This window comes from Hyla sarda, chromosome 5, assembly GCF_029499605.1.
Source record: "Hyla sarda isolate aHylSar1 chromosome 5, aHylSar1.hap1, whole genome shotgun sequence".
NCBI lineage: Eukaryota > Metazoa > Chordata > Amphibia > Anura > Hylidae > Hyla > Hyla sarda.
In genome coordinates this window covers 291,348,710-291,376,287 of record NC_079193.1, presented here as the reverse complement: position 1 = coordinate 291,376,287, position 27,578 = coordinate 291,348,710, and the positions used below count along the sequence as shown (strand labels likewise).

The 27,578-nt window shown below is 42.0% G+C and overlaps 2 protein-coding genes across 11 annotated transcripts in view; one reads left to right on the top strand and one right to left on the bottom strand.

Moving 5' to 3' along the window:
* Window positions 1–27,578, top strand: part of TMEM68 (transmembrane protein 68) — a 204,579-nt gene that overhangs the window by 80,641 nt on the left and 96,360 nt on the right. The window lies entirely within an intron of this gene.
* The window catches only part of TGS1 (trimethylguanosine synthase 1), a 93,836-nt gene continuing 70,342 nt past the window's right edge, over window positions 4,085–27,578 (bottom strand). For 3 of the 4 annotated variants that reach the window (XM_056521939.1, XM_056521936.1, XM_056521938.1), the window contains exons 13-15: window positions 22,370–22,586; window positions 21,768–21,846; window positions 4,085–5,812 (exon numbers count right to left, since the gene is read on the bottom strand). In XM_056521939.1, the coding sequence (XP_056377914.1) occupies window positions 5,702–5,812; window positions 21,768–21,846; window positions 22,370–22,586 (407 nt within the window). In that variant the 3' untranslated portion in view covers window positions 4,085–5,701. The remainder of the gene's footprint in view (window positions 5,813–21,767; window positions 21,847–22,369; window positions 22,587–27,578) is intronic. The other variant, XM_056521937.1, reaches the window with a different exon arrangement.

Here is a 27,578-nt window from a genome sequence, read left to right as displayed (position 1 = left end):
ATGCCCCCTGTCCTGTGCCCCTCGCATATAATGCCCCCTGTCCTGTGCCCCTCGCATATAATGCCCCCTGTCCTGTGCCCCTCGCATATAATGCCCCCTGTCCTGTGCCCCTCACATATAATGCCCTCTGTCCTGTGCCCCTCACATATAATGCCCTCTGTCCTGTGCCCCTCACATATAATGCCCCATGTCCTGTGCCCCTCGCATATAATGCATCCTGAGGGGCACATGACAGGGGGGCACATGACAGGGGGCATTATAAGTGAGGGGCACATGTCAGGGGGGGCATTATGTATAAGGGGCACAGGACAGAGGGCCTTATATGTGAGGGGCATATGTCAGGGGGCATTATATGCGAGGGGCACAGGACATGGAGCATTATATGGGCACATGACAGGGGGGGGGGGGTCCTGTCATTTGCCCCCACATATAATACCCCCTGCCATGTGCCCCTCATATATAATGCCCCCCCTTATATATAATACCCCATGTCCTGTGCCCCTCAGAATTTAATGCCCCCCTGACATGTGCCCCTCACTTATAATGCCCCCCGTCATGTGCCCCCACATATAATGCCCCCTGACATGTGCCCCTCACATATAATGCCCCCCTATCATGTGCCCCTCAGGGTGCATTATATGCGAGGGGCACAGGACATGGGGCATTATATCTGAGGGGCATAAGACAGAGCATTATATATAAGGGGCACATGACAGGGGGGCATTATATGTTGGTCACATCCTCTCTGTACATGCTAAGGATCAGTTAGAACAAGGAGCCTGGTGATTGGGGAGCTTTGTCCCCTGATTGGCTGGATGCCCTTAGTGAAGAGGGATGCACATGGTTATAGATCAGCAGCTGCTCCTACACTTCTCTGTCCAAGACACTTACATTATACATAGAAGTCTACCTTACAGGGGACCCATCTGATACTATACAGGGGGATGGAGTCTGAGAATAAACTGGAGTCTCTGCAGCCATATGTAGCGGCAAATTGCACTATTTGGTGCAGATTCACAGCTGCCAAAGTCTGGTCACATATGGTTGTACATTAAAAAGGAATAAAAATAAAAATGCCCCAAAGCCACCACAATACCTGTTCTGTGTCCACTGTAGTTATTCATGTGGTCTTGGCAGCTCCTTTTGGCCCCAGATGTCACCTAAATATTCTTTTTCCTTGCTTACAGCACAGACCAACTCCCAGAAGTCAGTTCAGCTCTGTTGCCAGCCAACTGCTTTCACCATCTGTGTGCATGCTTGCACTGCAGTACACAAGCGCGCACACACACACACACTGTACAGGTCTTATCTTTCAGACTATCTTTCCTCCAGCAATACATCATGTTGTGCTTTGAATGGCAGCAGTCAGTAATAAGAGCTACACAGGAAAAGTGCAGTTTATGACTGAAAATCTTCCCTGAGCTTCTTTCACGGCTCACAAGCTCCTCACACATGGAGGGGAGAGGGAAGTGTGGCTAGACCAGACTGAAATCATGTGGTGTTGTCTTGAAAGGTGGGGGCTAGGTCTCACTGAGGAGACAAGGTGGATCTGAGAATTACGTTTCTCTCTCACTCCCTGCAAGTAAGTGACAGCTGAAAGAAGGAAACTGCTGTATATAGCTAATGAATGATATTTAGACAAATACATAGGTGAGAGGGAAAGGATAGGCTATGGGTTTAGTTCCCCGGAATACCCCTTTAAGGGTATATTCATACATACACGATCCTGTGCATTTTTGATGTGCAGCATTTGAAGCGGTGTTCAGTCGTTTTGTTTACACTGAAATCTGCAGCTTCAAATTCTGCCCCTATAAATATGTGCAGGAAACTGTACGTTTGAATACACCCTTAATATTTTAGAAAACTTTTGGGGCAATAATAGGATCCTTCCCCTTTCTGAGTCTTGCTACCAACCTACAGTCTATAAAACAGCACAAGTGTACGCACACATTAGTGATCCATTCCTGTGGCCAGTGTGTTTCAGGCAGTCACAAATGTTGCATGCAATACATTAAACAATCCATAGTGTAATCCTAAACTGTATGTGAGTGGACCTTAAAATTGACAAAACAGATGTATTGTGTCATCGGTATTCTCTGCTTCTGAATGGAGTACTGCAATATAGTTCTGAACCAGGAAATAAGAAGGGGAATTCCAGGTGGAAAGATCAAGTGACCCTTCTGTATTTTTCAAATACTTGTATCCATTCCAGAGATACTTCTTAAAGTAAGTTGTGAAAGATATGGCACTACAGGGGGACTCGACAGGTGTTGTCTTTAGGATTGTAAATGGTGCGAAATTTCTATTGTTTGGCCATTATCCAGCACTTTCTGCAGCAAATCCTATGTCAACAAGCTGGGAATTTTTCAGGTCAGAGTCCATAAATTTATCAGAATCTACAGCCATGGAACTCCCCCCCCATTTTATTAATATCTCTATAAAAATGACAGCATTAACCTAGGTCAGTCTTTCCTGCCCAGAGTGCCTCCAGTTGTTTCAAAACTACAACTCCGGGCATGCTGGGAGTTGTAGTTTTGAAACAGCTGGAGGCACTCTGGGCAGGAAACACTGCCATAGAGAAACAAATTTAGCTGGGGGGGGGGGGGGGGGTCCGACAGGGGTCTAAAAACTATTAGGAGGGGATCTAGTAGGTGATGATGTTCACAGGAAGTCAGAGGCTAACATCCTGTTATAAAGCACTGGAAGATTTGGAGAGTGAAACTCCTGATCACATGAGCAGCTGTTGGGTGTCTGTGCAAGCTGGGAGTTGTAGTTTTGCAACAGCTAGAGTCATTTCCCTATGCAAAGAATGGCATTAATTAATAACATAAGAGTTATATATTCACACAGGTTAGGATTATGACAACATTATATTCAATAACCCCTTAAGGACACAGCCTGATGATGAAACCCAGAACCTAGTCCTGAAACCCAGAACCTAGTCCTTCCCTCCCCACCGGAAATGGAATTGCTTGGAAAAATCTATTGAGTCTTCACTTGCCAGCCATAAAGCCTTTCGAAACTCCCAAAAAAGGAGAATTTGATATTTTTTTCAGGCTTTTCAATGTTTACAAAAGTGATTTCTCTTGAAACATCCGTCCTGTTGTAATTCTGAATACAGAAAGCAAGGCATGGGCAGGGCCTAAGCTTTGGAATTACAACTCTATATAACCACATAAAGCAAATATTACTAGTTCATCACTGCCTGCTGGCTATAGCTAAGGCTAGTTCACAAACGTCTGATGACTTCAGTTACCACTAGACCACCAATGCCTGCAGTCCACTGCCTACAGCTACCATTAGTCCACTAAACCCTGCTTTTCACTTGCTACAGCTACCACTAGTCCACCAATTCCTGCTGTCCGTTGGCTACATTTAACACTAGTCCACCTCTGCCTGCTGATGCTGACCGGTGTATTGTGCGTATTAAGGAAAGAGGAGCATGGAATACCCACTCCTTAGACCCTCAGTATGAAGCCAGAATTGGGGAAATTTTCTTTTTCTGAGGAGGAGGCTAAATTGGATTTTCATAGGGACAAGCTACGCTGCCGGCTTGCAACAGCTTTCCACTCTCCACTCCCTCTGTCAGCATTACCCCTGCAAGTGGCAGCAGTAGCATCTTCATGTTGGAGTACATGATGACAACGTTTTTACATCCAGTATTCCAACCTGACAAGGGTCACCTAAAGGAACGCACTGTTTCTACCAGCCAGGCATACACATACACAACCCCCCCCCCCATGATCCCAAAAAAGGAATAGCTTTTTCAACTGTTCAATGTTTACAAAAGTTATTTCTTCTTCACTAAATTTTGGGATACCAATCCTGCTGCAACTCCCAAAAGATAGAATTTTTGGAACACTTGGAAAAAAAGTGTTAGACAAGTTTTGAGGGTTATTGCATTGACGAATTCTGTAGAACTTATCTGCTGCAACCAAAACATTTTTGAAAAGTTCTGCGTGCCCGGCGAACCAAACTTTTCAAAAGCTCGCTGAACTCGAGCTCAACTAGTGAACACAGCAGCAAAATAACCAACATATGAAATTTTTCTAAAATACATCAATATACAAAGAACGACTAGATAGGCAACAATTTTATTATGCAATATAACAATTTATTTACTGCAAAAAATTTACTTTTCAACATATTTCAAAATATTTTTACAAAATGAACAGATGATTGTTGTAAGACCAGGGTTCTCCATTTTATGGCACAATCACATAAAAGCTATGTAGAAAAACAAGAGCACTAAACAATACACATAAAAAACCAAACTGGTTTTCATTGACGCAAAATTACTAACATTACAGCAAACCTTACAACGTAAAGATTTAATACGATAAAAGCTCCTATTTACAGATGGAAATGAAAAGGCTTTTAGAAGCAGATTTTTCTTCGATTGTATTCACAGCCCAGCTATTTTACTGCTTCCTTCCCTAATGATTGACAACTGACAGCATATACATTTATCAAGGTGGGGGATGGGACTGCCAGGCCCATGAATACACTTAGCTTATGTCCACAAGATAAAAGTGATCTAGTGTCTCATTAATGGGGGTCCGACCACTGGGATCCCCAGGTATCACATGAACAGTGGTCTTGGGTGCCCATTTGACTTCTTGTATGAGTATTGCTGTTCTTCTCAAACTAAGTATTCTAGTTTCTACTAAGATTGAAAGGAGAGACAGTGCCTGCACTTAGAGGCCACTCAAGGACCCCCGTACTCAGTCACTTACCACTATCCTGTGGATAGACGATAAGTCGATTAATCACTTCCTCTATTTAGATACACAAAATATAGCAACGTTTCGGGGTACTATGGGGAAATAAAACTTATAAGTCTTATTTCCCCGCAGAACCTCTTTAATAAGCCAAAAACAACCCTGTTTGTGTAATTCACATCCTTTACAAAGCGAGAAAAACAAGGATGTGTCAGGTGTTGCAGCTCAGCTTCATTCAAGTAACTGGAAACACAACAGACTGGTACTGTGCTTTAAGAAAAAGTTGCCATGTTTTTCTATTCTCATACTACTCCTTAATTGGGTACTCCGCTGCTCAGTGTTTGGAACAAACTGTTCCGAAGGCTGGAGCCAGCGCTGGGAGCTTGTAACGTCATAGCCCTGCTCCCTCATGACGTCACGCCCCCGCCCCCTTAATGCAAGTCTATGGGAGGGGGTGTGGCGGCTGAGGGGCTATGATGTCACAAGCTCCCGACGCTGGCTCCAGCATTCGGAACAGTTTGTTCCAAACGCTGAGCAGTGGAGTACTCCTTTAATGCCTACAAGTTGGTGCCTAAGGGTATGTAGGTGCAGAATTATACCGCTTTACACTAATAAATTTTACTTATTGGATATAGATAAGGGCAGCACAAGGCCTGCAGCAGCAGTCTCTAAGATCACATATTTTTACTTTGGATCACTTCTTTTTTCTACTCTTCACAGTTGCTAAAAGGAGAAGAATAAGACTGAAAGAATTTCATATACCTTTAGCTTCAAAACAGTTTGTGGTTACTTTGGTTAATGGTAAATTACATTTATTCTACATGTTACATTATCTTACAAGTGTCTTGGGATATAAACATTTTAAAATAGAATATCAAAAAGTTTTTTTTTTTTTTTTTTTTTTTATATAAACCTCTTGTCCACAGACATTAAAATACCTTCTACATTCGGCTTTATAAGCTTCCCAGAAACATGTGCATTCACATTTTTCGGATTAAGTCTCCAAAATACACAGTCATAGTCTTCAACTTTTTGTTAAGGAAATTCTGTTCTATTTCAACTTGTCCACCAGGGCCTGCAAGAGACGCCACCTGAAATACACAAAAAAGATAAGATATTATGGGACTATGAATACAGATGATGAGGGTGATGGATCCACCCATGCTGAACTCCATTTATTTATAAAGACTGTTTGATAAGATACAGAATTATAAGCTGCACACAAGTCAGCTTAGAATATATGAACAGTTTACCTGCCTTGTATACTCTGTATTTGGATCTGGCCTGACACACTGGATTAACCTGTACATTGCAGACAATATTAATGCTTGGTCTCTTAAAACAGAGCAAATACTGTACATTCATAAAGTTGAATATAAGAATGCAGGGTATCCCTGTATGCTGGCAAACTTAATTTTATTTTGTGAGGGCTATAGAGAATTTTGGAATGGACATAGGTTCTGCTTACTTGATGCTATTGGCCTACTTCACACTATACATCCTTGTACTTTATGTATCTGTATACAGTTTTAATGTAATGTATCAATACATTCAGTAGTATAAAGGAAAAAGAGATTGTCCAGCGCTGCTTCCCGTAAAATAGAATACTTTATTCAGGTAACACCAAGGTACATACAGACATAGTCAACCACGTGACGCGTTTCAGCTCGTTACTAAGGCTCTCTAATGACTATGTCTGTATGTACCTTGGTGTTACCTGAATAAAGTATTCTATTTTACGGGAAGCAGCGCTGGACAATCTCTTTCCTTGCTACACTACCACAGGTGTGGTCCGCACCAGTCCGTGCACTGCTGGACAAGGGAGGTGAGCTGAGCATTCGTTCACAGCTTCTATTCAGTAGTATAGTAGGATATTTGGATATTACTTTTGGGAAGACATCATACCGATCCTATAGAAAGTGTCAACGGCCAACAAAGTAGTCATTTTCTGTAGTCATATGCCAGGGTGAACTTAAAGGGGCACTCCGTTGCTCAGCGTTTGGAACAAACTGTTCCGAACGCTGGAGCCGGAAGCTCGTGACACCATAGCCCCACCCCCACATCACGCCCCCTCCCATAGACTTGCATTGAGGGGGCGGGGCTTGGTGGCACGAGGGGGCAGGGCTATGACGTCACAAGCTTCCAGCATCGGCTCAAGCGTTCGGAGCAGTTTGTTCCAAACGCTGAGCAGCGGAGTACCCCTTTAAAGGGTTTTTCATAAAAAAGGATTACATATAAATAGGCTAATCCATTAATTTCCAATTGGTGGGAGTCTAACAACCGGGCCCCCACCAAACTTCAGAGTTAACACAAAAAAACAAAGAAAACGCTGATTAGACTGTTAGGGCATATACTAGTGAAATGCCAAAACATTACGAAATGGGAAATCACATATCATGCATGTGATACTTTTCACATTTAAAGAGCCATATAACTTGGTGCGCAATTGATTTTTCCAAGCAAGACGTCATCAAGGGGAAATATAGGAGGCATCTGAAATGGACTATGGACTTCCATGAAAGTCACGAGTACAATAAAGCCATTCTAAAACAGAACAGCATTGCCAAATGATATGTGCACTGGCCTGATAAATATACCCAATTGTTAAACTTAATATTAACATCTATGGCTTTGGAATTAAAAGTTGGCAGCCCCCCTGCTGCTATAGCTAGTGCCCAAATTCTCTGGGCATCCATTCATTATAGTTGCCCTTCATTCAAGTCTCCTCTTCTATGCTAGAAAAATCTTTTGGCCCAACTACGCCAGGTCAGACCAATAAAACATTACAGGTTAAAGTTTTTGTTGACGTCACACATTACAATGGATCAATGATTTTACAGAAAAAGAAGCTTTACTGCTGCCACCTAATGGAGCAGGGCAAAGCCTGTTAGTTAAATATCCCCCCAGACCTTCCTGCAAATTCTATTTTATAGGGTTAGGCTGATCACAAACATTTATGGCATTTCTACAGGCTATGCCATAAATGTCTGACCGATGCAGGTCGCTCCTCTGCAAATAGCACCAAAGCCATAAACCAGTGTTTCCCAACCAGTGTGCCTCCAGCTGTTACAAAAACTACAACCTCCAGCATGCCCAGACAGCCAACGGCTGGGAGTTGTAGTTTTGCAACAGTTGGAGGTGACCTGGTTGGGAAACACCGCCATAAACAAAGGTGGTTACCCCAGTGGGGGTCTCATATCAGACATTCATATCCTAGCTTATTAACATGCTCTAAAATGTCTGGGATGGGAAATAACTCCTTTAAGGGCTTATCCCAAGATTCATTTTTATTCTCTGTCAATAGTGAATTAAGTGGCAGCAAACATGCTTGATCTTTGGTCCATTAATTCTCTATAGGATTTCTAACAATTGCTGAGCACTGAACTTGGCAAGGTTTGGTAGCCTCATGGAATGTAACAGTATGCGTGCCGCAGCGCAATTCACTCAGGGGACAAAGGATCTCTATTCCCATGATCAGTGGGGGTCCCAACCCAGCTACTTATCACTTATCCTGTGGACAGAGGATAACATTCAATATTGGATAACCCCTTTAAGTTCATACACTGTGACAAGATTTTTTTCTTTGGAAGGCGTACTTCCAGTTTTATAAACTCTCTATTTCTGCAATACATTGTAAATAGGGTCCACATACACATAAACACAATACACAGATATAATACATTGGCCCTCATTTACTATTGCAAACCCAACATGTTTTGTCACGTTGTGTGCCAGAATTTGCGCCAGAATTGAAAAAAAAAAAAAAAAAAACCTGAAAAAGGGGTGTGGCAGTTGGGCACATGGGGCGTGGTCACAGAAAAGGAGTGTGTTCCCAACATTTTCACAAATAAACCCAACAGATTTCCACATAAAATGTGGTGGATTTGAGCTGAGGAAAACCCTACAGATCAGAGCATGTGTAAAAAAAGCAAAGTGTAGGGAAAGTGGAAAATGTAGGGAAACCTTAGTAAATACCGTGGGAAAAAAAATCCCACAAAGAAACCTACACAACACTCTTAGTAAATAAGGGCCATAATGCGTTAACATTTTGAGCAACTATGGTATAAAAATGGTATAGATTCTGAGGACAAATAAGACATTTATAAAAATGTTATGAGATCATGATCTTTTCATCTGTAAAGTACACTTACATGGTTTAGCACCTCATAAGTGGCTAAACCATGAAGTGGCTTAAAGGGGTGCTTCCGCTGCTCAGCGTTTGGAACAAACTGTTCCGAACGCTGGAGACGGGAGCTCGTGACGTCATAGCCCCACCCCCATGACATCACGTCCTGCCCCCTCAATGCAAGTCTATGGGAGCGGGCGTAACGGCAGTCAAACCCCCACAGACTTGCATTGAGGGGGCGGGGCGAAGCGTGACGTCATGTGGGGCGGGGCTATGGCGTCACGAGCTCCCAGCGCAGGCTCCAGCGTTCAGAACAGTTTGTTCCAAATGCTGAGCAGCTGAGTACCCGTTTAAGGACACAGACAATTTTCATTTTTGCATTTATCTTCTTGCCTTGATGGGTGATCATTGCATTGGCGATCAGGCGAAAGATATGGGGACCCTCTGCTGCCATTTTAGCTCATTGGACCCCTGCGATCATGTTTCTGGGTTTCAATTGGCCACCGGGCTAACCAGCATATCTAATTTAATGCTTTAGATACCATGATTGGTATTGACCATGGTGGTGGATGATAGCAGTATTAGCGGCAAGTGCCCGGCTACTGAGTAGCCCTGTGCTCACTTCATAGTGATTTAATGCTCCAGGGCATACATTAACGTTCTGGTGCATTAAGTCCCAGAAGACAAGGGCTTACATTTACACCTGATATCATCTAGGGTTTAAAGAGGACCTGTGACCAATCCCCCCCCCCCCCCCCCCAAAAAAAAAAAAAAGGAGATTTCAATATCAGCTTAGGCTGCCCTGATCATACAACTTTCCTGATATGCTCTTTTGTTCCTGAGATATGCAAATTTATAATTTGTCTGCCAATTATAAATACACACACATATTATTTAATTTAAAAAAAAAAACTAGGAGCCTGTATAAGTTAAAAATAGGTATAAAGGATTTAAAAATATCTTCTAATGTACCTCTCATCTATATATTATATCAAGATCACAGCATCACAGGAAATACTGTAAGGTTATTGCACAAAACATCATCCGTAACAAGGTTCCACATTTTGGCAGAATAAGTTGTCTTTTTCTGATGAAACTTTGCACTTAGTTAAGGGCGAGATCTGATGTACTAACCCCCAGCATACAGTGGATGAAAAAAAAAGGATTTGATCCCCTGATGACTTTGTACATGTGCCCACTGACAAAATTGATCAGTCTATAATTTTAAATAGTAGGTTTATTTGAACAGTCAGAGTCAGAATAACAACAAAAACATCCAAAAAAGCGCATTTCAAGTAAATTATGATTTCAGTGAAATAAGAATTTAATCCCAAATCAATCACCAAAATTTATGTCTCCCAGCTGTCTTTTATACAGTTAACAAGATAAGATTAGGAGCACTCTTAAAGGAAATGCTCCTAATCTCATCTTGTAAGGCTACTTTCACACTGCCATAGTGACCCTCCTGTAACGGGTCCATTACGCTCTTATTTTTTATTTTTTGTGGCCTTTAACGGACATTATCAGGATGGGTCACAATGAGGACTGCCGGATCCCATTACTTTCTACCGATTATAATGGTGTCCCATTGTTTTAGAGTAGTATAGCACAAATGTTTCTCCCGTTATACCCCTGTTTTTTTTACAATGGCCGGTGTACTGCTGGGATATAACGGCAGTGTGAAAGTAGCCTAACCTGTACGAAAGACACCTGTCTACAGAAGCAATCAGCTTCCAAACTCCCCACCATGGCCAAGACCAAAGTGCTGTCCAAGAATGTCCGGGACAAGATTGTAGATCTACACAAGGCTGGAATGGGCTACAAGACCATCGCCAAGAAACTTGGGGAGAAGTTTACAACAGTTGGTGCGCAAATGTACGGTGAGCCCGCTACCTCTTGACAAAGCCAAGGGATCGTGGTGAAACATGTTGTGGGGGCCGAGTTTTTGTTTTAATTTTTAGCTGTATCCAGGACTGGACTGTGTGTGTGTACTGCAGGTGCACAACAGTAAACCAATGTAAGAGTATTGTATATGGCCAGCTGGTCGATATCCATACCTATAATATTACACTACACCTGAATTCAGGCTTAAGTGTGTAGATTCAATAAAGTTATTTTGTTTAGGATAATGTATCAAGACAGAAAGAAGTTGCACTCACCCGGACTGTAGTGTAAATGCAGAGAGATTTATTCTTGCAACATACAGCTGTGAAGGTAAGAAGGATTACAAATCCATAGCGGGGGTACACCTGGGCCGGAAGAAGCGTCCGCAGTGACGCGCAACTAGTAGCCTTTAGTGGTGTGCCCCACGTCTGAGAGCTGTGCCGGCTCTCGCTCCCCGCTATGGATTTGTAATCCTTGTTACCTTCACAGCTGTATGTTGCAAGAATAAATCTCTCTGCATTTACACTACAGTCCGGGTGAGTGCAACTTCTTTCTGTCTTGATACATTATTTTATGTGGAAGCTATACCTTTATTGGAATGTTTACACCCAGAAGACTGTGTTCAGCTGTGGTTTGCACCGATTAGCCATCTTGAGCAGTTCTACAGGACTATCTATAGCAGTCAGAGCAGTGCCTGGTATACCCATTCTACAAGTTTGCGTTATTTTGTTTAGGGTACATGGGAAATTGAAGGGGTTTGGATTTTTGGGCTACCTCTTTAGGTGGCCTATGAGAAGAATATTAATTTAACTTCTGTGCTGCCCTTCCTTCTACTTACTGTATAGATTATGTTCCATTCCTATGACAAATAAAAGGTCACTGATGCTGAGGCAGAGCTGGTTAAAAAAACTTATTTTGCGGTTGATAAAATATGACAACTAAAATACAGCTGATCAAAAGGTGACAAAAGTTGACCATATGGGTGTCACTGTGTGAAACACTGACATCTATATAGCCGCATTTCTAGTTACTTTTGCAAAAATAGGTCTCTGTTATAAGACTGAAAGTGTCAATGTGATTTTAGACCTACCACTTTACATCCTAGTTTAGATATGTTACCCTACCGCCAGTTTTATATTCTGGGCAGGAATCTGCAATATTTGCCCAAAACACAGACTGAATACAAAAGTGCTTTTGCCATCATCCCTTTCTTCAGGCTTCTAGATAGATACCAGCAGGAGGTTATAAGAGAGAAGAATCACAGACAGGTCTTGCATTCTTAAAATGACAAACATGGCTCCTGCCGATTGGGAAAGTTTATAATTGAGAAAGGCTACATACTGTATAGAGAACGGGGAAGTGAATGTGATGGATAAGCATTCCTACTTCTTGATAAAAAAAAATCTAAAAGTAAACTGGGCCGTTTGAAAAAATTCCGAAGCAGTCCCTTAAAGGGGTACTTCAGCCCTAAGACATCTTATCCCCTATCCAAAGGATAGGGGATAAGATGTCTGATCGCGGGGGTCCCGCCACTGGAGACCACCGCAATCTCTCATGTAGACACCCACCTGTGGCAGCTGCACAGAAAGAGGTTCGCTCCGTGTCTGAAGGGTCACGACTACGGGGCCGGAGGTTTGTGATGTCACACCCTGCCCCCTCAATGCAAGTCTATGGGAGGGGGCGTGATGGCCATCTCTTATGGGTATCTGCATGAGAGATTGCGGGGGTCCCCAGCAGCGGGACCCGCCCCCTCAATGCAAGTCTATGGGAGGGGGCGGGGCAGGATGTCACAAGGGGCAGAGTCTTTATGCCACGAAACTCTGGCCCCGTAGTCGTGACCCTTCAGACATGGAGCAAACATCTCTCTGTGCAGCTGCCACAGGCTGGTGTCTGCATGAGAGATTGCGGGGGTCCAAAGCGGCGGGACCCCGTGATCAGACATCTTATCCCCTATCCAAAGGATACTGGATAAGATGTCTTAGGGCCGGAGTACCCCTTTAAGACATTCCTACAGGCGATCCAGTGGGGCAACACTGTCAAAACTCTGAAGACTACAAACCACAGAACTAGACCAGGGCTGGCAGAAGAGCACGAACATTAGGAGACAATTTTATAAAGTTGTGCTGGTTCTATAGAGCATCCCATTCAGTGCAGTCTGTATGTGTCATGTTGGTTTGTGGTCACTTTCGTCAGCTTGTTCAGATAATGTTGAGGGGGAAAAAAATTGATAGGGAGAAAGGAAATGTTATATATAGATTTAACTAACAGTTTCCATAAAATGTGTTATGCAAAAGTGTTGCTAAGCTGTCATAGTCAAGTCACTGGCTCTCCAGCTGTTGCAAAACTACAACTCTCAGCATGCTCGGACAGCAGAAGGCATGTTGAGAATTGTAGTTTTGAATCAGGTGTAGAGCAACAAATTGGGGATCATTGCATTAAGGGGATCACTATTTCTGATTTTATTTCTCATTACATTCTGGCTGGTTGTATGATTTAGCGGTATTTCTTTCTGCATACGTAGTTATTCATTTCTATTATACTATTTAAACATTTACTGTTCAATACATTTTGTTTCATTTTTAGGCCATTTATGATGGATTTTCATTAAATTATAAGTAACATTCTAACCCTTATCTATGGTGATCCCAAATATACTGTATTATCAGTCTTTGTGGCCTTAGTTGCAGTGGTTATCTATTATGGGACTCCCTCCATGTATATTGCTTTAAACCTCAGTTACTACTGACCACAGTGTCTAAGGGCTTATGCGGCCTAGATCCATGGTCTCCCATTACTGGTAGAGGATAACAGGCCTCCTGGAGGTAATGAAGCTTGTTTAGATTCTGTGCTTGAGTCGTCACTCTACTGGAAATAGATGGCGCAGTGCACTAAGCCCAACCCCCGGGCCGCAGACCGGTACTGGTCCGTGGATCAAACTGTACGGGGCCGCCCGAGGAACTTTAAATAATTTAATTGTGGCGGTTGAGGCGCAGAGCATTGTGCCCTCCTGAGCCCGCCCACTGTCTGACAATAGCGAATGAAAATTCGCTATTGTTACACTGATCCTCCTCCTGCCAATCAGGGAGCGGGTGCTGCTGTCACTCCTCCTCCCCTGCGCCCAGCGTAGCGCTGCGGAGGAAGCAGAGTGACATGTATGTCACATGCTCCTCCATAGGACACCATGATGAGGACAGGAGAACGGGGCAGTGGAGCGACAGCACCCGAGGACAACCGCAGGTGGTGAGCTGTCTACAAGAGGAGGGGGGGGGGGGCTGCTGTCTATAAACTGTGGACCTCCAGATGCTGCAAAACTACAACTCCCAGCAGCATGGGAGTTGTAGTTTTGTGGTCTCCACAGTTTGGAGACCACTGATCTAGCAGCAAAGTGAGTGCTGTCTATAAGGGGGGCCCTGCTGTCTATATAAGTGTGTGTGTGGGGGGGCTGCTGTGTATATAAGGGGGGCCTGCTGTCTATATAAGGGGGGGCTGCTGTCTATATAAGGGGGGCTGCTGTCTATATAAGGGGGGCCTGCTGTCTATATAAGGGGGGCCTGCTGTCTATAAGCGGGCCACGGAAAAATTATCAAACGATTACCGGTCCGCGGCGATAAAAAGGTTGGGGAGCACTGCACTAAGGCACAGCGGACTGTATTGTACATTAACGGTGGTGTGTTAAAGGTTAATTGTCTTTAGACCCTTTCACTTTTTTTGAAATGTTGTTATGTTGCGAACTTACGCAAAAATTAAAGTGTGTTTACCCATCATTCTGCAATCAATACCCCATAATGACACACGGAAAATGTTAGAACGGCCTCCAGTCTTCTTGGCTATGACGCCACATTATTTGCACACCTGATTTGAGGATTTCCCAGAGATGTCCCATTGGATTTAAGTCAGAGCTCTGGCTGGGCCACTCTACCCATCACAGAGTGGTTTTTAAAGGGGTACTCCTCCCCTATCCACAGGATAGGGGATAAGATGCCTGATTACGGGGGTCCCGCCGCTGGAAACCCCCGCGATCTCCCTGCTGCACCCGGCATTCATTTAGAGCGTCAGGTGCAGAGCCGGAGGCTCATGACGTCACGGCCATGCCCTGCTCATGATGTCCCGGCCACGCCGCCTCAATGCAAGTCTTGGACGCGTGATGGACGCGAGCCTCCGCCCCGCCAGTCATCCGGCGCGGAGCGAGTTTGCTCTGTGCACCGGATGTCGGGGTGCCGCAGCCTAGATTGTAGGGGTCCTGCTGCTGACATCTAATCCCCTATCCTTTGGATAGGGCATAAGATGTGTAGGGGCGGAGTACTCCTTTAAGGCTAGGTTCAGACAGAGGGATTTCATAACATAATTCAGTTTAGAAATTACACTAGGAAGTTCCGGTGTACCAGAGTACCATTGCTATTAATTGTATTCCGCTGCACAGTGCACACTATGGATTTTTCAGTGGCAGCGCTTCTGCTGCCAAAAGAATAATCAAGCTCTTTTGCTGAAATCCACACAGAATACATTGCAGTCTATGTAACAGCAATGTCCGCGCAGTCCTAACACCAACTGAATTAGTCAGCATCGTCCGCCTTTGGATTCTCCAGCCGAAATGTATCTGTCTGAAGATTCTGCATGAATCTAGCCTACCAGTCTTGAATTAGGGTCATTGTCTTGTTGGATGGCGAACTTTCAGCACACTCTGAGGTCCAGAGCACTCTGGATCGGGTTTTCATTAAGAATTTAGCTGTACTTTACTCCATTCAGCTTTCCCTCAACCTTGACAAGTCTTCCTGTCCCAGCCACTATAGTTAGGACAAGATTTCAACATAACAAAATGTTACAGTGAATGGGTCTGTAAACATTCTGAATGCATTGTATGATTTACAATAGCATTTAGGGAAAAAATAGACATGTAAAATTTGAGACAGCAGTAAACCTTATCTAGTTTGCATTATAGAAGGAGTTTTAAGGGGTATTTTTTTTGCCACATGCCTCTGATGCCAAATTATGTATGACCTGTCTGGGGCGGATCGTGCTATTTCTTTTGTATTCTAAAGCCATTGGAACTTCTGGCATTCTTTTGCACTAGGAACTACTTTCATCTTGAACCTTTCCCAGCTTGCTGTGTGGCTCGAGACAATGCCTTGCAAGTCTGCTAATCACCTGATGACATATGCCGCCCATCTGTACATCCCGCTGTGCCAGCGCAGAATGCATCCCCCACTGTATTCAACGCTGGGGGCTGGCTTGTCAGGCAGGACAAGAAGCAGCAAAGACCCCTGTGATCAGCTGACTTGCGACGGGATGTTGCCAGCCGCACAGCAAGCCAGGAAAGGCTCAAGACTAAAGTTATCAGTGAACAAGAATGCAGAACCTCTGGGAACAAGAATATATAAAAAAAAAAAATAATAAAAAAAACAAACAGCATGATGCACCACAGACAGGCAATACCAGTTAATTGACACCATACATAACTTTGCATCAGGGGAACATAGCTAAAAAGTAAAAAAAAAAAGTAAATAATAATTCTGGAACACCCCATTAATGGACCTAGCATTGTCTGCTAGTATAGGCTTGGCTGTTCAATTTCAGGGATACTTTCATTTTGCAAGACTCAAAAGTGTGGTCCACTGTGCTTTTGAATTCAGCACAAAAAATAAATAAATAAAATAAAAATAACATGTACATTTGGGAAATGAACACATGTTGGGAAATACCCAGCTGTGAAACCTGCTTAAAAGGGGTTGTCTTGTTTCCTCTGACTAACTCTCTCTGCTGCATTCTGCACACACTTCTTGGATTGCTGGTGGATGGGCTAGGGTGAGAAGCAGGTGATTTACTTGTGTCTGACAATGCCCAAGCTAAAGTGCTATGGCTGCAATTGTCAGACATGATGAATGTGCTGAAATAAGCCTAAGCATGAAGGCTGATTACCATTCAAAAGCACTGGCCACAGGGAGTGAAGTCACCACTGCTTCTGAAGCAGAGCTGGTGGACTGGAACCAGCTGTCAACAAGAGGGGAGATAAGAAGAGATATCTACAGGACCAGGCAAGCTTGCTAAATGAAGCCAATTGAAAACTTATTTATTTATGCTGCCATGCTTTACGCATAGAGACATGAATAAGGAGATGGTATTGTTCCTTTAACTGAAGAGGCTAAAGAGCCATGTATACTTCTACGTATCTAGAGGTGCATTTACACCATGATTTCTTCATACCGCTTCAGGATCAGGCGGGGAAATTTCAAAACCAGCCGCTGCCATATCCCCGCCAGACCCGCTCCACATCTCACTAATTTAAATGAGCCAACTGGAGTCAGATAGTGACGGCTCATTTTTGCACCACATCAGTTTTATTGCCGGACATAAAACCGTGGCACATCACAGTTTACAGTCCGGCAACAAAACCGGATACAATGCAGAAATTACCCGACCGGAATCACTGATGAATCCTGTTGGCTCATTTAAGTGAGTGAGATGCAGTGTGGGTCTGGCGAGTATATGGCAGCAGCGGTTTTGAAATTTCCCTGCCTAAACATTGTTGCAGACCAAGTACTCCCCTTCATGGCAATAATGTTTGAGAAATCGTAGTGTGAACCTGGTGACAGTTTTAATTACTTAATCAGCCATAACCTTAAAACCATCTAATGTTCATCATGTTTCTCAAACTATTCCTCATTATTGCCATGAAGGGGAGTACTTGGTCTGCAACAATGTTTAGGTAGGATCCAGTGGCCACAAAAGCTATTTTTAAGCGACCATCCCTGCAGGCATTCTGAAACCCCCTTGTTGTTCCTCATAAAGCCAGTCCTTGAACCCTGTGTATTTGATCTCGCATTCACAAAAGATTCCTCATTCTCGAACTTGCTTCTCTGATCCGGCACTACCAGCAGATTTCTTCAACCAACCAGGCAAATCAATATCTACCCGTCACCGAGCTGTGTCACCACACTTAGGGTATCATGTTATGGCTGATTGTGTATAATTCTGTCAAATGCTGCTCAGGTAAACCAAAGCCAGTTTTTTTTTTTTTTTTTGAAAGAGGTTCAAAATTTGGCTCTGTTAGCATGATAATTGACCCATGCAAACTAATAAACTGAACATAGTAAAATTTGCAATGAAATTTGCTACATAGAATTTATCTGCAAACACAATCAGATTTAAATACCATTAGAAACGAGAAGTTCACAATAAAGAAGGACTGTATAAAACGTAACTTGTGTCAACCTTTACTCCCGGATGTGACTTGCCCTCTTGAGTTCACTATAGTTCTGGAAAGTAAGGATTATTGGATTGTAGGGGTGGCTCTTAAAGTGTGATACAGTAATCATTAACTAAACCTCGTGCTCTTCCGTGCACTGCTCAGCCCCAGCACACAGCCCTGCAGTGATGCCCAGGATCAAGCATATCTGAAACATACCCTACATCCACACGTCAGAGGATTTCCACCTGTAGGTCAGCACACATTACAGCTATGCTTTATTCTAGGCCAGTGTTTCCCAAGCAGGGTGCCTCCAGCTGTGGCAAAACTACAACTCCAAGCATGCCCGGACAGCCGAAGGCTGTCCGGTCATGCTGGGAGTTATAGTTTTGCCACAGCTGGAGGCGCCCTGCTTGGGAAACACTGTTCTAGGCGGTCACTACACAGAAGAAAAAAAACATGCAAAGATATTGTGCTTTTATCTGTCAGTGGAAACATTCTGGGGTACAGCCTATTAGTGATACAGTCATGGCCGTAAATGTTGGCACCCCCGAAATTTTTCAAGAAATTTAAGTATTTCTCACAGAAATGGATTGCAGTAACACATGTTTTGCTATGCACGTTTCTTTCCTTTGTGTGTATTGGAACTGAACCAAAAAAGGGAGGAAAAAAAAGCAAATTGGACATAATGGGCTGGACAAAAATGGGCTGGACAAAATTATTGGCACCCTTAACTTAATATTTGGTTGCACACCATTTGGAAATAATAACTGAAATCAGTTGCTTCCTATAACCATCAATAAGCTTCTTACACCTCTCAGCTGGAATGTTGGACCACTCTTCCTTTGTAAACTGCTCCAGGACTCTCTTATTGGAAGGCGCCTTTTCCCAACAGCAATTTTAAGATCTCTCCACAGGTGTTCAATGGGATTTAGATCTGGACTCATTGCTGGCCACTTCAGAATTCTCCAGCGCTTTGTTGCCATCCATTTCTGGGTGCTTTTTGACATATTATTGGGGTCATTGTCCTGCTGGAAGACCCAAGATTTCGGACGCAAACCCAGCTTTCTGACACTGGACTATACAGTGTGACCCATAATCCGTTGGTAATCCTCAGATGTCATGATGCCTTGCACCCAGTGCCAGAGACAGCAAAACAACCCCAAAACATCATTGAACCTCCATCTTGTTTCACTGTAGGTACTTTGTTCTTTTCTTTGTAGGCCTCATTCCATTTTCGGTAAACAGTAGAATGATGTGCTTTACCAAAAAGCTCTATCTTGGTCTCATCAGTCCATAAGACGTTCTCCCAGAAGGATTTTGACTTAAGTTCATTTTGGCAAAATGTAGTCTTGCTTTTTTTATGTCTCTGTGTTAGCAGTGGGGTCCTCCTGGGTCTCCTGCCATAGTGATTCATTTCATATAAATTTCAATGTTCGCACCGACACTGATGCTCACTGAGCCTGCAGGACAGCTTGAATATCTTTGGAACTTGTTTGGGGCTGCTTATCCAACATCTGAACTATCCTGCGTTGAAATCTTTCATAAATTTTTCTCTTCCGTCAACGCCCAGGGAGATTAGCTACAGTGCCTTGGGTTGCAAACTTCTTGATAATGTTGCACAAAGGCAAAGGCAAATCTAGATCTCTGGAGATGGCCTTGTAACCTTGATATTGTTGATATTTTTCAACAATTTTGGTTCTCAAGTCCTCAGACAGTTCTCTTCCCCTTTTTCTGTTGTCCATGCTTAGTGTGGCACACGCAGACACACAATGCAAAGACTAAGTGAACTTCTCTCCTTTTTATCTGCTTTCAGGTGTGATTTTCATAATGCCCACACCTGTTACTTGGCCCAGGTGAGTTTAAAGGAGCATCACATGCTTGAAACAATCTTATTTTTCCACAATTTTGAAAGGGTGCCAATAATTTTGTCCAGACCATTTTTTGGAGTTTGGCGACATTATGTCCAATTTGCTTTTTTTTCCTCCCTTTTTTGGTTTAGTTCCAATACACACAAAGGGAACAAACATATGTATAGCAAAACATGTGTTACTGCAATCCTTATCAGTGAGAAATATTTAAGTTTCTAGAAGAAATTCAGGGAACCAACATTTATGGCCATGACTGTATACTCAAAATGCATGTTAAACAATTCTCTAATAAATGCTCCAAGTACATTAAAAACAGCATGAAGGGTTGCTATGGGCAATGAGGCCAGTTGTAATAAATGAGGTACAGTACCTCAATGTATTTCCCATGTATGGAGGGGAGGATCCAGCATACAAAATATTATATTGCATTAATGTACACTGCACTAGTGAATGTATTCCCTAGATTTTTAGGCAGATATAAAAACATGTACTTTTTTCTAATCTGTTTATATTTTTTGATTGAATTTATTTTATTACACTATAATGGGGCAGCCATCTTGTTGGCTGTTTTAACAAGATTAAGTAATATGCTTTATGGCAGGGCCCATGGACCATAGACAACATTGGACAGGACCTGTCCCATTTAGATAAATTTGGAGACATTACTAAGCATTCTCTGTGACCTTTTCAGAGGTCATTCTACAGTGAGGGAGAGGCTGAGCTTCAACTATTGTGAATGATTTCTTATCTATCTACTGGTGTTATCTTTCACTGTACTCCTGTCTGTACAGAGAAGCAAATCATTATTGGGAAGTGATCTTTACAGAACAGGAAGTGTCAGCTTTGTTTTAAACTGCAAGATTTCAAGATTATAAAATATAGATCGCAAAATGGAAAATTTGAAAAAAACATCACCAAAATATATAGATAACATAGAAACCTGATTCAAACAATAGGTGGCGTTTTGATGATACAGTCCCTTTAATATGACACATTTTGAGCCATATACCACATTATAAGGGTATTCCAGGATTTTTTTTTTATATCAGCTGGCTCCAGAAAGTTAAACAGATTTGTAAATTACTTCTATAAAACAAAATCTTAATCCTTCCTGTAGATATCAGCTGCTGAAGTTGAGTTGTTCTTTTCTTTCTAATAATAGTCCTCTCTGCTGACACCTCTGCTTGTCTCAGGAACTGTCCTAAGCATTAGAGGTTTGCTATGGGGATTTGTTCCTGCTCTGGACAGTTCCTGAGTCAAGCAGAGGTGTCAGCAGAGAGCACTGTTGTCAGACAGAAAAGAACAACTCAATTTCAACAGCTGATGACTACTGGAAGGATTAAGATTTTTTAATAGAAGTAATTTACAAATCTGTTTAACTTTCTGGAGCCAGTTGATTAAAAATAAAAATAAAAGTTTTTTCCTGGAATACCCCTTTAAAGGGGCATTCCAATCCCGTATCCACAGATCCACAGTATTTCTTCTAGAAATGGACCAGTCAAACATACGCACCAATAGACTATGCTAATCCAATAAACTGGGTCTACTGATGTTACAGGGAGGTGGACAGAGGTTCTCACAGATTTATACATGTTCCTATACTGTATTACACTAGTATTCTAAAGAAGAGAGCGGTGCCTCTAAGACACACAATACAGCACAACTATAAATCTTTAATGTGGATCCATACATATATGTGCGTGCTGCAATATGTGGTCCGGAGTGTGTGCACAAACCCTTACAATGAGCAGTATTCTGCTTGCACAGAAATCCATATTCTGTGTCCAGCTACGTACAATATTTATTTCTTAGCTTTGGCACTAAAATCTCATTCTCTTAGTTATACAAAAGTACAGCACAAGATCATATTAGACTTCAATTTCAGATACACATTTTTGGAAACAAAAACAGGGTTATATAATAACCGGAGAGATAACAGGAAACAGCTGTGAAATACTCAAAAGAGAATTGGATTTGCTCACCTGTTCCACATCTGTATTGCGTGGTACAAAATAAATGATATTTTTTGTAATCTGTTGGGAAAGCTGAAAAATTTCAAAGGTGTCTGAATGTTAAGGAAATCACATCACGAGTTCGATTTTATGTCAAACATGGCCTTTTTTTTTAAGCAGGTCTCTCTTGATATTTCCAAATGCAGGTATTTGCACATGGTACTAAAGTTTTCTTTTATTATTCATTACTATATATCCAATGCTGATGTAACTGACCCGGTATCCGGACCTATAAACAGAATAGGTGATAAATAGCGGAGCATCCATGTATTTATATCCTCTATCACAAGTCTAAAAACTATATGAAAGCCGCAGAGTACGCTCACTTTTACAACTGCATTATTTAGTCCGCAATCAGATGATATCTACAGATATATTTTGCTAACATTTTGCACTGTACTTCTGCATGTATTTTGTTAAAGCGGGATTCTGATGTGCTGCAGATTTTGTTTGCATAATGCATACATAAGAACAACCTCCATAACAATGTTGTAACAAAACCTGCACAAGAAGCATACTGGTTTAGTGGGTGCGAGTGTACCGTCTAATATCTCATTGTGTATAAAGGATATCCATCAGGAGACATCATGGTCTTGATATCAAATGTCTCTGCACTGACGTAGTCAGGGCCTCCCCATGGCGGGCTGAGAAAAACCGCATCTGCCTTCAAATCACGAGCGACGCACATGAAATCAGCGCGGATCAACTCGATGCGATCTGCTACTCCGTACACCATTGCATTGTTGTAAGCCAGATCCAACTTCACAGGGTCAATGTCCACAGCAATGACTGCAGAAAGAGGGCAAAATGCTTGTTATACTGGGAAAAGGCAAGAGAAGACACAGGACTGATACAAGAATGATCACCTAAAACAACCAAAAGAAAACAAGAAGCCAGTATGATTAAATGCTTAGACTGATCAGGCTGGGATTTGTTAATGAATGCTAATGTATGCCATACAGCTGAATCAGTTTTCCATAGACTTACTAAGAAAAAAAAAAAAAAAAGAAACAGGACTGTGAGATCTATTTCTTGCCATACACAATAGCATAAATGACAAAATAAAACATACTATAATGGAAACGTCTGTGTATTTCTATTACTAGTATTACTGAATTATTTATTTTTTTTTAAATCAACTGGTGCCAGAAAGTTAAACAGATTTGTAAATTACTTCTATTCAAAAAAATCTTAATCCTTCCAGTACTTATTAGCTGCTGAATACTACAGAGGAAATTCTTTTCTTTTTGGAACACAGTGCTCTCTGCTGACATCTCTGTCTGTTTAAGGAACTGTCCAGAGCAGCATATGTTTGCTACAGGGGTTTTCTCCTACTCTGGACAGTTCTTAAAATGGACAGAGATGTCAGCAGAGAGCACTGTGTTCAAAAAAAGAAAATAATTCTCTCTGTAGTATTCAGTAGCTAATAAGTACTGGAACGATTAAGATTTTTTAATAGAAGTAATTTACAAATCTGTTTCTGGCACCAGTTGATAAAAAAAAAAAAAAAGTTGTCCACCGGAGTACAGGGAGCAGTTTTTGAAGGAAATTAAGCCAACCCCCTTAAGCCTTGCAGAGGTTTCTTAGCGGAACTTCCAACTGAGAATTTGATTCTAGTGAAATCCTCTGGAGAAGGGACCCGTGTCAATGGGATGGTGCTTATGTCTGTCTTATTATTTTCCTGCAAAGCCACCACAGGAGTAATGAACCCTACATAATTCCTATTTAAATCAGTGGGTTGTCTGCGTAATGCATGGGCATATTAAGTCTTCCAAAGAGAAACACACACTCTTTGTAGGTATAGTATACGTAGAAAAACCATGGGCACTCAACCGTAAAATGCAACTTTACCACGTACAGTATTCTGCGCATATTTGATTTTATGCTGCAGATTTTAATGTAAACCAATTGACTGAACACAGCTTCAAATCCTGTGCATCAAATATGCGCAGGATACAAGTAAATAGAGCCTTAAAGGGGTACTCCGCTGCTCAGTGTTTGGAACAAACTGTTCTGAACGCTGGAGTCGGGTGCTTGTGATGTCATAGCCCGCCGCCTCATGATGTCACGTCCCCTCCCATAGACTTGCATTGAGAGGGTGGGGCGTGACGTCATGAGGGGGTGGGGCTATGAAGTCACGAGCTCCCGGCTCCAGCGTTCTGAACAGTTTGTTCCAAAGCTGAGCAGTGGAGTACCCCTTTAAGGGTTTATTAAAAAGCGCTCGTGAAGAGGCGGGAGAACATACATGACAAGTCATCTTTGTTTCCCTGCCTCTTCGTAAGCATTTTTTCACAGAAGATTAAAAGTTACGTTTTACAGGTGAGTGCTCATGTTTTTTCTCTACTTGCACTATAGCTATTTTGTAGCAGGTTTTGTAACTTTCTTTGGACTGTGTTCACATGCGAGTACCATCCCACACGCGTTTTTTGTCCTGCTCGGCTCGTAATGTGCAGTGGTGCCACCCATAGTTTCTTCTGTGCCTAATACTCTATGTATTGTCTCTTTGCTATGACTCAAAGTCACGTGTCCTAAATCAGGATCACCTTCTCCTCCTATCCATACATACATTTTTAGAGAGCTGGCTAATTTTTCATATTGACTAAGGTTTGCGGGGCCCTCACTATACAAGATGCCAAAGATGGTAATGTGTAAAGCACAATCATTCTTCTCAATAATGTGTAAATTCTGACTCTCCGGTTGTTGTGATAATGCAGCTCATATGTAACGATGAGACTTTTAGTCACAGAACAGCAGGAGAGTCAGTCGTTGCATGCTACAAAACACAAACATTGAAAGCTTATACTAAATGTATCCACTGGAGGTAATACTTTATTATATATATAACTCAGTGACAAAATGTAAAGAGGAAGTAACACTGACGGGGGATTTAGGTTCCCCTTTCGCTGAAGGCAATAGAAAATGTGATGTACAGTATAAAAAAAAATTATATATATGTGTATATATATATATATATATATATATATATTCGCTAAAATCCCGATTCGATTGCTTTTGCAATATATCGTGCAGCCCTAATATATATATATATATATATATATATATATATATATATATATATATATATATATATATATCTATATATATTAGGGCTGCACGATATATTGCAAAAGCAATCGAATCGAGATTTTAGCTTTTTGCGATACAGCGATACGGCCCCCCGGGAAAACATGCGATTATCTGCTCGGGCTGGCTCCCGTGGCGGGGGTCGGCCAGAGCAGGTAAAAACTAATTTAAATACTAAAAGTCAGTGTTTCCCAACCAGGGGGCCTCCAGTTGTTGCAAAACTACAACTCTTTGCATGCCCGGACCGGCAAAGGCTGTCCGGGCATGCTGGGAGTAGTGGTTTCACAACAGCTGGAGGCACCCTGCTAGAAAAACACTGAGCTTAGGGCGCAGGGCGAAAAATAAAAAACCTTCTGCTCACCTAGTCCCGGTCCCTGCAGATTTGTCTCCGTGCGCTCCGAAGTGTCCTCTCTTAGTACAGTAGGACCTTTCCCTTTTCAGCCAATCACTGGCCGCAGTGGTGTCACGTGTCAAGCCAGTGATTGGCTGATGGGGAAAGGTCTTGTACTGCAGCAATACACTAGGTTTCCCGGGTCCCGCAGAAGATTTGAAATCCCTCCGGGAAACCCAGTGTATTGCTGCAGTACAAGAATACAAGAAAGTGACAGGAGGGGGTGGGGGGTGGGAAATGTGACAGGTGGGGAATGTGAGGAGGGGGGGGGGGGGGAATGTGACAGGTGGGGAATGTGGAATGTGAGGAGGGGGGGGGGAGGGGAATGTGACAGGTGGGGAATGCGACAAGGGGGAGGATAATAATGCGACAAGGGGGAGGATAATAATGCGACAAGGGGGAGGATAATAATGCGACAAGGGGGAGGAGAATGCGACAAGGGGGAGGAGAGTGCGACAAGGGGGAGATGTGAAATAGGCGGTGGTCATATAATGGGTGGATAGATGTGAAATGCAGGCGATTGGATATGAAATGGGGGGGATTTCACAATTTTTTTTTTATTATATTGCATCGCGTATCGCAATATTTAGTCCCAAAATCACAACTGCACATTTTCCCCATACAGTGCAGCGCTAATATTATATATACATATAGTAATTTTACTACAGGCTCTATGACCCATAACCCAACATAGGATTGTGGTGGATTTATGCCAAATATTAGATCAGTTTTTCAGTCCAATCTCCTGGCCGGAGATTCCGAGGGCTGCCAGTGCCAACAGCAGTTGTCATTAGGACCAAGTAAAATCAAAACCGAATGACCATGGATTCAGGAGTTTGTCTGGCGCAGAGAGGAACCATCAGGCAGCCAAGTAAAATCAATGGATTTATTAAATGCAACGCGTTTCGCTGCGCATGCGCAGCTTCATCAGGCATAACAAGAGAAGGCTGGTAACAGATATATATACCTCCAGGAATTAACCATTAGAATACTTTTTGAAAGAGTTGTTGCAAAAAATTACATATCCACATCTGGATGTGACAATATATAAAAAATATAGAAAAATATAAATAAATATAAATAGACAGACAACAATCACAAAAATAAAACAATAATGTAAAAGCACAATGAAATCACATAAACATATAATAATATAATTATCGCATGTGGTGTGAATATACCCCACATGCGACATAAGCAATCACACCACTTGGTCACCGATGCGGCATTCAACAACGCAAGTTGAATATTATTTCAAAAAATATGGACCTATAAGATGCTATGTGTGTTAGTTCAAAGAGCAAAAAATTGAATAGTATATCACTGCTCTATCTAAATGGGTAATGACAGTACAAATAAAGTAAAATGAACAGTGCGGTATTACAAATCGCAACTGATCCGAGGGTGACATGTGAACACTACTTAGAAAAAAAGTAGGGAAAAGGAACTAGAATAACTAATGCAGTATTGAATACAGCACCCGGCCAAAACGCAGGGTGTGAATACTCGTAGAAGGATCAAAATTTACAAACAACAAAAAATAAATAAAAAATACAGAGGTTTCTGTATACAAGGAAGAAAAAAGAAACGGAGAAAAGAAAGAAAAGAACCTGGATAATAAAACATAAATGATAATAGATAAACAGTGGGGCGCTCCAGGATGAACAGCACAGAAGGAACAACGAAAAAAACGGGTAAAGATGTAATATTTTGGAGATTAATCCATTAGGAGAAATGAAATATTATAGACCCTAATTTATCAGATTATTTAACTGTATCGATACATTCATTAAAACCTTGAGGGTGCAAAGTATGTAATTTGTGAATCCAGAAGGATTCACGATTATTTAATCTTTGTATTCTGTTAGGTAAGTGAATGGGGATAGTTTCTAAAATGATTAATTTCAAAGTTTCAGTGTTTTTTTGATGGTGAAGAGTGAAGTGTCGGGACAGACTGTGCAACAAAAAACCATGTTTTATGTTCCATCTGTGCTTGTTCATCCTGGAGCGTCTTTACCCGTTTTTTTCGTTGTTCCTTCTGTGCTGTTCATTGTGGAGCGTCCCACTGTTTATCTATTATCATTTATGTTTTATTATCCAGGTTCTTTTCTTTCTTTTCTCCGTTTCTTTTTTCTTCCTTGTATACAGAAACCTCTGTATTTTTTATTTATTTTTTGTTGTTTGTAAATTTTGATCCTTCTACGAGTATTCACACCCTGCGTTTTGGCCGGGTGCTGTATTCAATACTGCATTAGTTATTCTAGTTCCTTTTCCCTACTTTTTTTCTAAGTAGTGTTCACATGTCA